Raw genomic sequence first — 16,104 nt, forward strand, 5'->3', positions numbered from 1 at the left:
TTCTGTATGGTACAGAGAAATGTACTTCTGAATTAGGAGGATTAATTAATACTTCTTGTGTTCTTGAACTAGAAGCAATAGGAATTCATGAAAATGACAAATGCTGGAGGAAAATACCCTCCTGATACTTTGAGAAGAACTAATTGAGAAGATCTTCCTACCCTGAATGTTTCTTATTTTACTTTAAAACTTGGTATCAGCCCCGAAAAGACAACAAGCAGGAGGAAGGCTATTTAACACGTCCTGCATGAAGTGCAGAACAGCAGTGTTCTAAAGAGGGGAGAAAGGGCTTGAACTCTTTAAATATTTACACTGAAAGACAGTATGATGCAGGCTAGAGTAAAGCAAGAAGGTGAGAGAACAACAGAGTGCATATTCAAGAGGGAGGAGGAGACAGAGAAAGAGCACAAAGGAGCAGCTGATCACAAGGTCAGTTTCTAATATAACTGAAGCACAGAGGGAGCCAGTTTGGTAAACTCAGTCTAGAGAGATATACTCACTTTCTGATTACCTGCTTTGACTTTTTTTTTTTTTTAGACTAAACTTCTTCTGGTTTTAAAAATTTTGAAAAATGTTATTCCTGATAAGAGAGATCATAGTGATGAAAACCTACCTCAATCCTTGACAAATTCTTTTAAAAATTGCCCTTGGCATTCAAAGTGCCTGGTTTTAGCCTATATTTTTACAGGCTCAGTTTTCAGGTTTTGATATTTGATATATACCTTTTTGCTACACTTCAGAGCTCTTATCTGCTATTCTCATTCTATAAAAACCTATCTCCTGACAAAAATAATTATCATTATTTTAAAAGTCCAGAACATTGCACTTTTTATTGCTTAATACTGCTATTCTCATTTCTCCAATCCATTACTTCAATATATTAATCAAGAGCATGATAGTCCATCTAAATTCACTTACCAGTCCCCATAGTTTACCACAAATCCTTCGTTTTCTAATGAAGGTCTAAATCACATCATCTTTGTTTTTAATTAGTACTTATGCTCTTCAACTTTAACTAAGACCACTTTTGTAACTTCATCCAGGCTTATTTTCTTTGAGCATGTTTTCTATAACTCCTCATTACTTATCTCAAGAAGCATGGCCTATAGTGATAAAGCAGTTATTCAGAAAATAAATTAGGTGACAACCATATTCAGAAATAACAGAGTCCTTCAATTTGTAATAGTTTTTAATGGAATAAAACAATTTTCACAATCAGCTATCTGAGATTATTACTTACATCTAAGTAACAATCTAAGATTATTCAGCCTCAAGTGCCTACAGCAGGCTTCCAGGTCAACCTCTAAAGAATTTATTCAAAGTGATTTTGATGAAAGCAGAGCCCTGTCTCCAAACTTTCAACCCTTCTATTTAAAAGCAATCCATCATTGGCAGATACTCTAACCCCGACACTTGTATTATTTCCATGATTTACTATGCAGTGCACACATCCAATACCTTCAGCATTCCCTGAATATGTGCTTCTACATCTTGCTCTTGGATTTTGATTTTCTTGGAAAACATTCTTAAACTCAAAATACATCTCTCTACCTTTCCTTGGTATTTTCCTACTTGTTTTGCTGCCTGGAATAAAACACAAAACCTTTCCAAACCGTGTTAAAATGATAATGTAAAAGCAAATGTTAAACGGAAAGCTTTCATGATGGCACAATATGGCAATATGCACACGTGATATAGTATTTTTACAAATTTTATAAGGTTATTTAACTAGTATATCAATCAAACATTGTCCAATTAGAAGAACAGTTGGTAAGGTCATTTCCCCTGCATTCTGCCCTAATAGAGCCCTCACCTCCACATTATTATGCCTACAATGCAGGGTGCAAAACAAAATGTCCTTGCTAGACTAATAAACAGAATTTCAAGAAAGTATTAGTAAGAGTTTGTTAAACTATGGGAGAGGTCAAGAAAAGTACTAGAAGTTATAACTATGTATTAACAGTCTGCAAAGTTACAAATATATGAAAAATTTATAAAAATCTAAAAATCTTTAGGTGTCAGTTTGAGCTTTCTACTTTTCTGCCCATATCGTGCTTTCATCACTGCTACACTAAGAGCATCTGTTCAGCAGAATAACTTCTACCTTGATTTTTTGAGAATATGCACTTTTATTTGAAAGTCCTGTATTTTCTATGTATTCTTTATATCTCTTAGAACCTGACTATACACATAAGTGCACTCGAGACATGTAATGATTTATCCATGCCCTGCTTATAGGACACTAACAACTATCTAAATTTCTCTATGTATCCAATTCTTCTACACCCATGAGCAATTATCCTTAAATTCCCACCATTCTTAAAATTTCCTTCAATGATGACTTGTCTTAAACTGTTAATTGAAAACACCCACTAAATTTTTAGGTATGTGATGACTGCTTCCTATTTTTAATTAAATTTTTAGACAGCGCAGTTTTGTTTCACCCATACACACATCATTGCTGAAAAAAATGATCTGTGCATTGATAGGATAACATTAATATATCAGTGTCCCTAAGATGAGACAGGTGAAAAATGAGCAGCCAGAACCCTTTCCTTTAAAAAGGAAAGTTCAAAAATAATAGCTACTTTGATGCAGGACTAGAGCTAAAACAGTTTGGTTATAAAATCATGCAGCCAAAAGGTAATGTTACAGTGAGAATAATATTGCTTTATTAGTATATCAACACTCCAAGGTTGTATCTCTAATTAAAGGTATTTATTCCACAGATAGGAGACTTTATCTGATAACTACTATTACTTCATACTGAGTAGAAGAATACTAGAACATTTATGCTCCAAACACCTCAAGCTTACTACATAAATTGGGTTAAAGACTAGTAAGATCACTAAACATAACAAAGGGTAGAAGTTAAGTAATTACTACAACTCATGGGTACTTGAATGAGACAAACAGAAAATGACAGAGTGGTTTCCCCTATTAAATTTCAGTATTGCCTCCAAAATTTCAATTTTCATTTGGCTCTCCTTTAGCATCTCCCTCAACTAACTGCATGTTTAACAATGAAACTCTTATCTCACTCTGAGATGATGAAATTTTTTGTCAACACCAGGAAGAAACCAAAATTCTGCTTTTGGATTCAAACCCAAGAAGTTCAAGTTCAAAGCAAAAAAATGTTGCTTTTGTAAATGATCTTTGTAATTCAATCATAAGAATGTTCTGCGGGATACTAATGGTTTGAAAGATAACGAAAATTCCAGTTCAATAACCTTGTTGTACAAAAACTGACATGCACTCTGAAGAAAGGAATCTGACACCAGATTTTATCCACATATTTGAAGCAGATTAATAAACTACAGCCTGATTTTGTTTTTCCCTCTAATATCTGCTGCAGTTCCTAAACAACTGGATAGAATGCAGTGCCTTCACCTGAAGTCAGAAATTTCATCTTATGTTGTCCAAAATTACTTCCTTGTGGCAGAATCATACTTAACATTTGTTCTCCTTGAAACGAAGTGAATAGCCCTAAACATTTCCTTTTTTTCATTACTCTGGGTGATTATTCATGAACTTTATGTTCTAGTATAGTGGATGGAGGCAGGCCCCAGATAGCAAAGGTCAGATTGGTACAGAATTTTGAGAAGCGAAAGAGTAAATTTATGTGAGAGAAGCTAGAACTAAGTGTCTTCTTTTGGGAACTGATATTTTGAATCCAAAAAGCTTTATATTGAGTTACTCACAAGAAGATAGGGTTTTTTCCTATCAAGACTCAGAACATAACCAGAAAAATAAAGGCAAGAATTACATCAAAATTCTTCCATGCTGATCTAAATGCATTTAGCACATCAGAATAAAATCCTCCTCTGTATTTTCTTCATTCACTTTTAAGTTTTATGGGGAGAGAAGAGAAGAGAAAAAGAATTCTCTTTTCTTTCATCCTCACCTACAAGTTAATCATTAAAACGAATCCTAGAAGAGACAGTTTACTTCCTCATCATCACTTTTCTGTCTGTTGCATCAAATGGGGGGAAAAACCAACAGTAAGCTGAACATTTGTCACACACTGAGAATTTAAGGAAAAACATGCTGGAGAACTCTTCATGTTGTCTAAATATTTTTAGTAATTCAATTAAATGAACATGAAGAAAAAGACTTAAACCAAACTTTATGAGATTCACATGTGATTATATTATGACAGGAAGAGAATTATTGCCTTTCAACATCTCCAAGATAACAGTCACCAATAAAACAGAACTAAGACGTTTGGGAAGGAAAACAATTTGTCAGAAGCTTTCAAAGGAAAAAGCATAGTTTGAGATTGCATCTTTTTCTATCCCTACATCAATGAAACAGGTCTAGATTGTTGTGCTCTTTAAGGTATGGGAAGCTTACAGACTTACATGGCATTCCTTTGATAGGGAATGCCAGGTACATCACAAATACTTATGTCCTCTTCCGTCACATTCCAGGAAACAAACTCAGAGAAAATATTTTGTTTTTTCTATTTGATCCTGCATGCAAGTGGTAGACAGGAGCTGGCAAAGTTTCATGTACTACATGTTTTCAAAACAAGATTCTTCCAAATATTCACACTTAATAGTTATATGCAAATTGATGCTTTGACTACTGAAAAACAAAATTGCCTTCCTACTGGCTGCAAAGTTGGATCTATAGAAATGCAGTTTTTCTTCCTATATTCCACTAAAAAAAATGGCCCTAGGTTGTATTTTTAGACTCTTGAAATTTTTTTTGAAGTCTTAGCTAAGGGAAGAATACAATTGACTTGAGTTATATTTCCTCAAAATAGACACAATGTGTTTCCTACAGTAAGAATAAAATGTCTAGGGATAATTCTTTAGTGAAGTCCTACAGACTTAAGATCAATTTTTGAAATGACCATGGCTGGTTCATAGCTACAATTCTTTCTGACAGAAGACCTTTGTTAAACAAAGCAAATTATTTTGGCTTTTAGTGATTTATTACAGATCGCTCACTGCCCCCCAAAACCAGTACTTTCCATAAGAAAAAAAAAAGATTATAAATAGAACATGAAGTCTAATCTTGCATAGAACACTTTTCTACTAGCTCCAGAAAAGTCTGCATTTTATTACTCTTATACATAGCTTGCTATCTGGAGTTTTGAATGTTGTAAGAAGCACTGTTCTGCCATCTTTGACAAAATGCACACCATCTCTAGTTCACATTTCCTATTACACTGAATCATTTTATGAGCTTACCCCCAATATCTGGCCGAAGTTTATTGTCATATCCTTGCAGTAAGGAGTCCAGTATGTGAGTTACATCACCACCATGAATCTTCGGTGCAAGGACCCATGTTTTATTCATCATTAGATCTTCATCATCCTCATCATCTGTTTTATCAGCTCTATGTTGTGTGATTAAAAAAAAAAAAAACAAGATTGGGAAAAACACAAGACAGCGAAACTGAATACACAAGAGTTGGAGAAGAAAGAGATAAAATATTGAACACTATTTAGAATAGTTTGTGAAAACATAAATGCATTCTGCTGCCAAAAGAAAGAAGCAGGCCCTTATTTACAATATATAAATTTACCAACATTTTGTTTTATGGTGGTGGGGAGTGTGTTTATAGATACAATTACACATCACCCTTATAGAAAAGCTCAAGCTATGAGTCAAACCCATAAAAGCAGTAGCAGGCATCATCTTACCATCAGCCTTTTCCTGTTTTTTTTTAAAAAAAAGGTGTAAGTTCAAATCTTTTCCCCACACGCATTTCTTTTTCAAGTGTTGATGCTAATATTTCCAAGAGATGCTTAATCTTCATTATAGCATACCTATTGTATGCTACTTAAAACAACATCATCAGAATTTCCTTCCTAGTAGCCTCTGTTATATGATGTAAAAAAATAAGACTTGCACACTTATTAAAATCCATTCAACATTTTAAGTGAGCAAACATTACATCCATGTGCTACAACTAAGCATTAGCAGAAGCAGAAACTGCTGACATGTCAATTATGTGTCTGTATGTATACACGGTATAGGCAACTGAAAGGAATGGTACACCATTTTCAGAAAGTTTGTTAGCTATCTTTTTTAGCAAGATGAAACAATTGTACAAGGAAAATAATTAAACATTCATTTACTACCTATCTTTTAATTAGATAAGCAGCAATAGATAGTTAATCTCTTGATCATTAAAGAAATTTGCAATATCTTCATTGCATCTGCAAATTCATTTTCACCAAAAGGTCAAAGAATGCCTGAAAGTAGTTTTCTTTCCATTTCAATCAAATGAGTATGGACTTCAGTATTCCTCCGGTGCTAAAAACTGCAATCTATATTACTCACCCAGTTTATTTCAAAGAAGTGCCATGGGCTTGAGGTCAAGCAAAGTTCATGAGACTGATAGCAGTAACTAACATTAGTCATACAACCAACCTTCACAAATTGGCACTGGCTAGCAATTACAGAAAATATGCAGCCCCTATAAATCAGATCCAATGTTAACACAAGTACAATATTCCAGTAAAAGAAAGGAATTAAATTACTATCTTTGTGCCAATTCACATTGTACACCAAAATTAAAGATGTTACTTCTTTATTAAGGGTTTCTAAATTACACAGACACATGCTACCCTCAAAACTAAGAGTGGAAATTTTCAGCAAATTTACTACAGCAAAGAAGACCACCAGTATGTTCCACATGAAGAATGGACATAAAAAGTCAGGAAAGGACAGAGTAAGAGAAGGCATGCCTGCCTTTTATTGCAGTCCTTTGTAGGAATGCCTCAAACCAGACTGTAATAGAAAGGCCTTGCATCACCTCTCAGGTAATACTAAGCAAGTCTCACTGAAAATCAAAACTGTCATGGCTGTGGAAACTCTCAGTGGTTTCGGCATGCCTGCTTAATTTGGGAAGTGTGACAGAAACCTTGCCACAGCTCAACAGGTTCCCAGAGGATGAACAAAAGGCACTGCTCAGATATCAGAGCTTTCATACCTAACTTGCTACAAGCAAGTTGAGTCTATTACAGCAGAAAGTAATACACAGTCTAAATACAAGGCTTACTGACAGCTTCCCTGTAACAGCCTGAAAAGAGCTTTCATTCTTTTAAATTGAAATGCACCATAAAATACTTAATCTTTACTGCACTACATAGACATTAGAGAAATGTCAGATATTAAATATTAAACATTTCCCATTAGCAGGATCCCACTTATGGGAGCACTAAAACTAGGAAGATAAGTTTTGTAAATGTACATTCTTTTTCCCGCAGAGCTACCTATTGCCATCTCTTTCATGTTTTTTCTTGCCACACAGCTTTGGTTTTTTTAATGTATCTATTTATGGTCTGATTCACTTTTTGGCATCTAATTCCTTTATAAATTAGCTTACAGTTGCTCAGAGTGCAGAGGCAATCCCACCCTTTTCCCAGAGGCATTAAGATGACGAGGAGGTAAAAGTCAATTTATAAGTAGCTCTCCAAGGAAAGAGACATAACCACCACAAAACTGACCTTCTTCTTTCTGTCTTCCATCCCATAAACAGCAGAAAGTATAGTAAAATTAACAGAGTTCCTTACAGATACAGAACACCTGATTCTCTGGATCAGCCCAGTTATTTACAGAGAATTTGAAGCAATTGTGACACTATTTTGTTCTGCTTTAATGTTTTTTTCCACAATGCTATTAAGAACAGCAGAGATTTAGCCAAAATGGAAAGTACAAGAGGTCATGCCATCACCACCTAAACCAAATAGGAGTTACAACCAGAACACCTCAACTCACAGTCACTGAATATCTTGACATTTCAAAGAGTTCCTAATTTTATTTATAGATTCACAGGACAAATCCCGTTGGAAAGAGATCGTGAGAGGTCTCTCTACTCCAGCCTCCTGCTCAAAGCAGGGCTTACTCTGAGGTCACAGAAGGCTGCTCATGGCTTATCAGGCTGGGTACTGCAGACATCCAAAAATGGAAGCTGCACAACCTCTCTAAGCAACCTGATCTCCACTTGGCTCTTTTCTACTATTTACTACATTTAAATAAACTTGAAATTAACAAGGAGAAAGAATGCAAATAAAAGCACATTTCAAATTTTCACTTTATTTTTCAATTTTCTGTCTTATTTAATTGGAGGACCTCTGGTCGTCCTCCAATTTTAAAATTCTGAACTACAAATAGGAATACAATGGCAGGTAACAGAATGTCATTAATGCTATTCCAGGTGGAGAGAGAAAAATTCCATCCCAACATCTGAGTGATTTTCCAGACACTAGTAAATAAATCCATTTAAGAAGATAGTTTTATTAGAGGCAACATTTCTTTACTTAGTGTCTGACAAATCTTGGTTTTAAATGTGCCTTTCTGACCATTCACGTTAAACTATTTCATTTTATCTAGGAAATATTGTCCACTGAAAAAAGTGTCACCAGCTATAAAAGAAACACAAATGAATTCCATACTAGTACAAAAAGCCAACAAGAGCTTGTGCCTCACTAACCCATTTGCTAAACTGGCAAAGAAACCAACATGAATCAGATAATAATGTAACCAAATATGGAAGGCCTGAATTATTGCTGTTCTACATGGTGAAAAAAGCTATTTTTACTTTATTCCTATCTTACTGGCCTTTTCAGAGGTGACTGACTGAGATTAACTCATCTCCCTACTGAATACCATCTTTTAAACTCTTCTTTAAAATGTGCTCAAGATCACCAAATGTGTAATAAAGACTATAGTATCTGTGAAATGCTGATGGCACCCAGTCCTATAGTTTTGATTCCTAAACCACAGCCACTGATGTGCAGCAAGATTGTGGTAAGAAGGAATGATGCTGGATGGAAGAAGGAAGTGACCAGAATATACAGAAAGTCTTTTGTACACCGTCCAGTGAAGTAGAGCACACCACCCGCAAACTTGAATTGTCAGTCCAGTTGGTTTGGGGGGAGTTGCACAAAGCTCCCTCAAAAGAGCACCTAGCCATGTGAAGGCAACAGGACCGGCACTGTGTACACATTAAGTTCTAGGAGTCTGAATTACCAACATTTGTTGTGCTAAACAGATTTGTAATAATTTGTTTTAAAGGTAGAAATCCCTGCAGAGGTACAAAGTCAGTAGGATCAGTTGACATGGTGTTATCAGGATCTTATCGAGCTTGCTAGACCATATTCTATAAAGAAACATTCACTTTAGAAAACAAGATGGGTCAAAACTGTTGATCTTTTACCAAGTTTCTGTGTATCTCCAGCATTTTCTCCAGGGTTTAGAATGGATAGAAGGAAGGACAGAAGGCAGCAAACTTCATTCCAAACCAGAAAATGTCAGATTCAGGTATGTCATTCAATTACTTAGTGACAGTTAACTTGGGTTGAGGACCTTTTTTACTTCTTTGCCATTAAAATAAATCTAAGAAACCTATGAAGATTAATGCCAGTTAATTCCACTTTCACTTTAATGGTGGCACTTTCCCGTCTCTTTCAAAACCCCAAGAAGAAAGGCAAACTTAATTAAAGAGGAATTCTTTTCCTTTCCAAGTTCATCTAAAGGTTTTTTCACTATACACAGAACATAATACTTGATCATCTCTCCATTTACTGCAAAATATATTTGTTCCAGCTAGGTTCACTCACTGTCTTTTTCAGAATGTCTGGAGAGATTATGATTTAAAACAATCAAACATTAAAACATTTCTGTTCCATGACACAGTGCTACTTTACATCTATTAATTTTAATAGATTTTAATGATTTTATAAATAAGAAAGAGACCTCACTTCTTAAGATGCTGCTCGTTGGAACACTTCAGCCTCCCTCATAAACTCAACAGTAAACTGCATGTACACAGCTAACAGCAATTAGGCAAAAAGTGCCCCCATTATGCTCGCTGTCCATCAACTAATTGGAAACATTACCACGACTAATAAATCTCTGGGCACAAGTGACTAAGGACTAAATAAGACTTTTAAACATCAGACAACGTGCTGCTCATCAGACATTAACACCACAGGTATTTGTTCTTCTTTAAATATGAGCAAAATCTGTCAGATGAGCTTTCTGTTTCAACTAATATCTGTCAAGTTATGCAATGAAGTAAAAGAAAAATGAATACAGTGAAAGTGTTCTGATTTCTATTTGCATCATGCATGTCAAAGTATTACACACAAAAGTACGTGTATGGCGTAAGTGAGAGTATTTAAACATAGCTAAGCATCAATTTAGTTGTCCATTTGCAGGCTCCTATTCCTATCCAACACACAAAAGGATATCCAGTCTTCCAAGATGGGATGATTTATAGGGAACCTGTAGACCTGTGGAAAAGTAGAGACTTGTCAGGGAACCTGAGTTAGCTAAAGCTTCAAGTCTGTGCACAAGCAACTCAATCAAGTTCTTTGTATCCGTGAGGTTTAGACAACCTTCATAGTGGCCTTGGAGATAGTGAACCTTCTGTACAAGGAATACTCTGATGATTATTTAATAAATAAATAAGTAGGAAAGTGAGATCTCGTTTCAGATAATTTCTATGTTGAAAAAGCTAAAACAAATACACTTTTTTTCCTTGTTGCCTTAAATATGTGAATGAAAAGAGTAAGACTACCTGTGTTACTTCACTTACCTGAGGATCTTCAGTTCCTTCAAAAGTTTTACCAATACAGGGGTAGGGCAAAGTGACACTCACCTATATGATGAAATATGCCATAAGACAGCTGTTATTCACTGGGTGTGCACCCCAGGATGTGTCCATTGTCTAAATATCACTCAATTAAACCTTTATTTTCTATTAATTAAAAAAAAATGAAAAAAACCCCACTAAACAAAATAATTTCTCTCAACTTTCAGAAAAATGGTAGTATTTCTCGAAGTGTAAACATGACAGATTACCTTTTTAAGAACAATACTTCTTCACAGGTTTTTCAAAAGCGTGCATTTAACCAGACTGGCCTTCATAACAAGTCAGTCATGACAGGTAAAGTTCCCTTGGAAGTTCTCCAACAGATCATCTAACCAGACACTAGCTTGCTCCAGAACACCAAGCACTATATGCTTGTATGTGGTAAAGAAGTATATATTTCATGGCCCCATCAGTGAGAGGTCAGAGCTCACGTGACCTAACCAAATTCTGCACATGAAAAAAAGACCTAAAGCTCTGCTGGAAAGCTAAACATGGTCACTGACTCACCTCTGTCCAGTCAGACATTTGTACAGAGGCTGGTGATGGTTCTAGTTCAGAAAATAAAAATCCAAGTACTTAGCCATGTGTCATGTGAGTGACCAAGGCACAGGACCAGTTGTAGATGAAAATCTGAACTCTAGCAGGATGATAAGTTTAAGAAATGCCCGAAACAGAGCAAAATTCCTTAAATATGGAGAAAAATGCAACTTCAACATGGCAGGAATGAGTAATTACTCTCATGCCAGCAATTTAAATTTCATATTTTCATATGATCTTGAATCTTCTTAAGATAAAATATGGACATCAGATAGCCTTATAGTATCCTCAGAAGCTGAGAAATTACTGGGACTCCTACATGTATTAAAATACAACTCTCAAGTAGCAAAAATAAGCAGGACCACATAGTCATGACTGCTGAAATAGAACTCAATTCCATTTTTCTACAAAAGACTTCCTTGAAAGCTCACTATCACAGCTAGCTGTCAGTGGTGAATGGTTTAAACATCTTTTAAGATTTATCTTTCAGACTTTATGGCTGACTTCATAGTCATCAGTTCCGTTACAATTCTGTGGAAGTGAACTCTCTTGAATTTCATCATCAGCATCTTCACTGATACGCTTTATGTGTCATAGAAAATTTCTGGGAAAATAAATGTAACTGCAAGCAAAAAAAAAAAACAGCTACTAAAAATATGTCTCCAAACAGCATTACTTAGTCCTTTTAATCCTGTGAGATATAGAGCCACTGATGTTGTAGTCCTTCCTCTTTCTTCTTCCTAAAACTGGTCTCTCGACAAAAATCTCTTTTCCCCCCATCTATTCCATCTCCGACGTTTTCATCAATTTCCCACCCTTTCTGCCTTGCCAGACTTGGGCATATTCTTTTGTGTGTCAAAATGTATTTCTCTCTCCCACTGAAGTATGTTTTACTTACTCCCTGTATCTTTTTTGCAGTACACTGACCACATACTGTTAGGTTGATTCTTCTTCTGAATAGACATAGTGCCTTGTGCTCTTTTTGTCTTATTTCATATTTGTCTGGGTGTTAATAATTTCCTGCCCTGCCTCTTCTTTCCCTTCTTTTTCCTTAGTGTTCAGTGAAGGGATTAATTTGGACATTAATTATCAGGGAAAAGTGTGAAATAAATATTCAGAATTCCTACACAGAAACATTTGAATACTAGATTAAAAGTATAAGCTACATGGGGAAGTGGTCTTGGTATTAAATAAGTTTTGTGGTAAAAAAATGAACAGTCATAGCAATAACAGAATAAAAAAATGTACCTCTGGTGTTCACTCCCTGTAACAAAAAGTGTTGCCTATGTATCTGAGTGCTTAGGCTAGTAGCCTTGTATTATCTTAATACATATCACAAGTATCAGGTGATTAAGATGTTTTGAGTCATTTTATCTTTGAACCACACCTCTGAAAGACATGAAATATTTTCTCCAACACATAATAACTTCAGTCCAACTAATTTTAATCCCAGTAATACCTTCATTTAAAAACATTATCGCATTTCTCATAAAATCTTCAACATCTTTGTGATGCTTATATACTAAAAACTAATCCAAAATTACTGAACAATATAACCAGACTTAACTCTGAGCACTTAATATAGGCACAATCTGACTGCAAAGAATGTTTACAGAAATGTGGATTTTTAACAATAAGAACAACAGATACTATTAAAACTATCTTCCAGCAGAACAGTTTTGCTCTGAGATCCACACAAATTGTTCTTCTCCAAGTCAATTTTCACATAATGCTTCACACGGTTTGAAATTACACTGGTCAAATGCTATTAATTCAAATGGATTTTACAGATCTCACAAAATTATCATAAAGACTCAAAGCATCTCAGATATTCTTTATCTGTCAGTCTTCTCACATTATACAAAGTTTATCTTCTCTCCTTGAAAGTTAATCCAAACACTGATATGGTCAGACCAGTAAAACTGCTGCCTCTACTCTTATCAAGCTGCAGTCCAGAAATCAATTGATGATCTTTCTCACATCTCTCTAGCCAAGCATAGGTAATTCTCTGCACCACTTCAGAACTGCTGGATTCTCAAACATATTCAGTTTGATTAGTATAGCAATCTTACTTTGACCATTTCCTTACCTCCATATGTGATGACCTCTGAGATCATCAAGTCCAACCTTTGACTGACCATCACCTTGTCAATTAGACCATGGCACCAAGTGACACAGAGTTGTTTCTTGAACACCTCCAGGGATAGGGACTCTACCACCTCCCAGTGCAGCCCCTTCCAATGCTTAACAATCCTTTCTGGGAATAAATTCACCCCGATGTCCAAACTGAACCTCCCTTAGCACAGTTTGACGCCATTTCCTCTTGTCCGGTCTCTAGTTGCCTGAGAGAACAGGTTGACCCCCACCTTTACAATCCCCTTTCAGGCAGTTCTAGAGAGTGATAAGGGGCCCCCTGAGCCTCTTTTTCACCAGGCTAAACAACCCCAGCTCCCTCAGCCACTCCTCACAGAACTTAATTCTTGACCTTTCACCAGCTCTACAGACCTTCTTTGGACACACTCCAACACCTCAATGTTTTTTCTCTTAATGAAGGGCCCAGAACTGAACACAGTACTTGAGGTGCAATCTTATTTTCTCAGTTGGTAAGTTTTACCTGCTTTGTAGGTTTTGGCCACACCATGCAATCAGATAATTAAAATGTAAACAGCCATAGTCCACTGTTCATCTAGACAAGCAGCAGGAAACAAATGAAGACTTGAACACAAGGTAAGAGGATAACCAAAGCAAATTATAGAACCTAAGTAGATAACTTAAAAGGGAAAACAAGTATTAAAGGTCAAAATATCCTAAAACAGCTAAAGATGGACACAGTGCTGATAACTTCTCTGGATATGTGAAACATGTTCTAACCATGGCAGTACCAGATCTCCTCAGAGATCAGAGTTTCAGACAGATCATCACACAAAGACACAAAGACAGACACAAAAATCCATGTGAGTCAGCGTATCATTCACACACTATCTACACTTGACTGATGAAAGGTTAATTGCCATCAAGTTCAAAATTAACAGATACACATTAACAGATGTTGTTGGGCTAAGTGCTTTGATCCCAGATACGCTTTCCATAGTGAAACTAGACTTTAAACAGACCTGTTTGTTCATTGATAAATGAATGCTGAGAACTATAACCTCAATAAAAAGCAGTTAACCTAATTAAATGCCATCCCACACTAACAATAAAATTCACCAAATTGCAAAGTCAATTTTCTACCTTAAAATATCACCAGCATCTCACAGGATATTTCAAATGAGCAATCCTTTATAAGACATTTTCAGTCATTTAAGCTGATATTATTTCAACATATCCATTTGAACATTTGTTCTAATACAGTTCATCACATATTTCCTGCAAAATCTTCAGGTGACAAGAAATCATCTACAACCCTTCAGAAAACCAAACTTATTTGAAACAGTTCCAAATTCTGGTACACATGAGCAGGTGCGCCATCATCCTCCCACAAGAGCCAAAGGAAAATGCATGGACTGAAGCAGCAACAGAACTAGAGACCTGGATTGAATTGCACACTGTAATCGCAGAATATAAGTAAATCTGGCTTGAAATTCCAGAAAAAGCCATACAACTAAAATAACTAGGCAATGAAAACATGTCCCCAATAGAAATACAACGAATAGGTTCTACTGAAATTTTAGTGTAAAATTAGGCAATTATGGACTAATCCAAAGTTTAATTAAGTTAATAAATAATTGAATAGGAAGATGAATATACTCTGTAATGACTAACTGAAATGCCTAAATCATGTAATCAAAAGCTTGCTGTCTCTATGCACAAAATTATGTCTTCTCTGATGTAACTTATTGTGCATTACAGGTCACAATCTTTAAAATATTATCTTTAAAACAGGAGAATTACATCTCTTGTTAGATGGTGACTCAAATTTATGGCAGTTCAGAGTTGTTCCCTGCTGGACACAACCCACAGGACATCATCTGGATGGCCCTCACTGGCAAAGTAAAAACCTAAGATACAGGTCAACATGTCACCTGCAGCAGGTCTGGCACAATCCAATACATATTCAATGGCTGTCTGGTGATGATATGAAGAACTGTTCTCTCCAGAGAAAACACTAAGGACACTTGCAAATTTAACATTGGACAATGAAATAAAAAAAAAAAAAAAATTCTTGACTTACTTTGACAGTTTACCACCTAAAAATGGACACTTAATGTCACAATTTTTTTACTAAGAGAAATTCTATCCAGTTGAACCTTATTCAGAAAGAAAAAACTGGACAATAATACTACATTACTACTAATAATAATACTTAATGCCTCATGATATACTGCCTTAAACAAGAAGAAAACCATATCAAAGGAAAGGACTAACAATCTGAGACATCAAATAATTTAATCCAAAGGGGATGTATCTTATTCTACCTCAGATTTTTCCCATCCACTCTGTCTGTCTGTCTTCCTGAAAACAAAGGAAAATTGCTGCATATAAATTTAGAAAACACAGAATTAGCCATTCACACCTTACCAGACATGAATATAGTGACACAGAAAAAGATTTGACAACCAAAGCAGAAAGCAAAAAGAACATGAATTACACCTGAACAGTATTGGAGCTAACCCTGTGAGAGAGTATCTGAGCAGTATGAAGTAGTAGTGAAGCAATATTCTGTGTGTACATCTTCTTAAGACAAAAAAATGGAAAGGGCTTAAATGAAGTTAAGCAAATAATTATATATTTTCAGAAGAAATATTGGTATCCTAGTTAACTTATGTGAGAGGGAAATGTAAATGGCTATCAAGCTGTCTCTTAAACTACATATAGCAGGGATGTGCTTCAAAGATACGTTTGTATGACTGTAGCATGGGTAAATCCAATTCAGTGGAAATTTCCACTCTTGCACAGAGAGTCTCCAATTGTGACACATTTGTACAGAACTTTCATTTTGGACTAGA

The 16,104-nt window shown here is 35.6% G+C and overlaps 1 protein-coding gene across 1 annotated transcript in view; it reads right to left on the bottom strand.

Annotated features, from left to right (window-relative positions):
- The window catches only part of GABRG1 (gamma-aminobutyric acid type A receptor subunit gamma1), a 53,249-nt gene that overhangs the window by 32,337 nt on the left and 4,808 nt on the right, over positions 1–16,104 (bottom strand). Inside the window, exon 2 of the mRNA XM_066185691.1 lies at positions 5,199–5,347. Within this exon, the coding sequence (XP_066041788.1) occupies positions 5,199–5,347 (149 nt within the window). The remainder of the gene's footprint in view (positions 1–5,198; positions 5,348–16,104) is intronic.

The sequence above is a fragment of the Chamaea fasciata genome, unplaced genomic scaffold, assembly GCF_029207755.1.
Source record: "Chamaea fasciata isolate MVZ Bird 193981 ecotype frontalis unplaced genomic scaffold, bChaFas1.0.hap1 SCAF_6, whole genome shotgun sequence".
In the NCBI taxonomy this organism is placed as follows: Eukaryota; Metazoa; Chordata; class Aves; order Passeriformes; family Sylviidae; genus Chamaea; species Chamaea fasciata.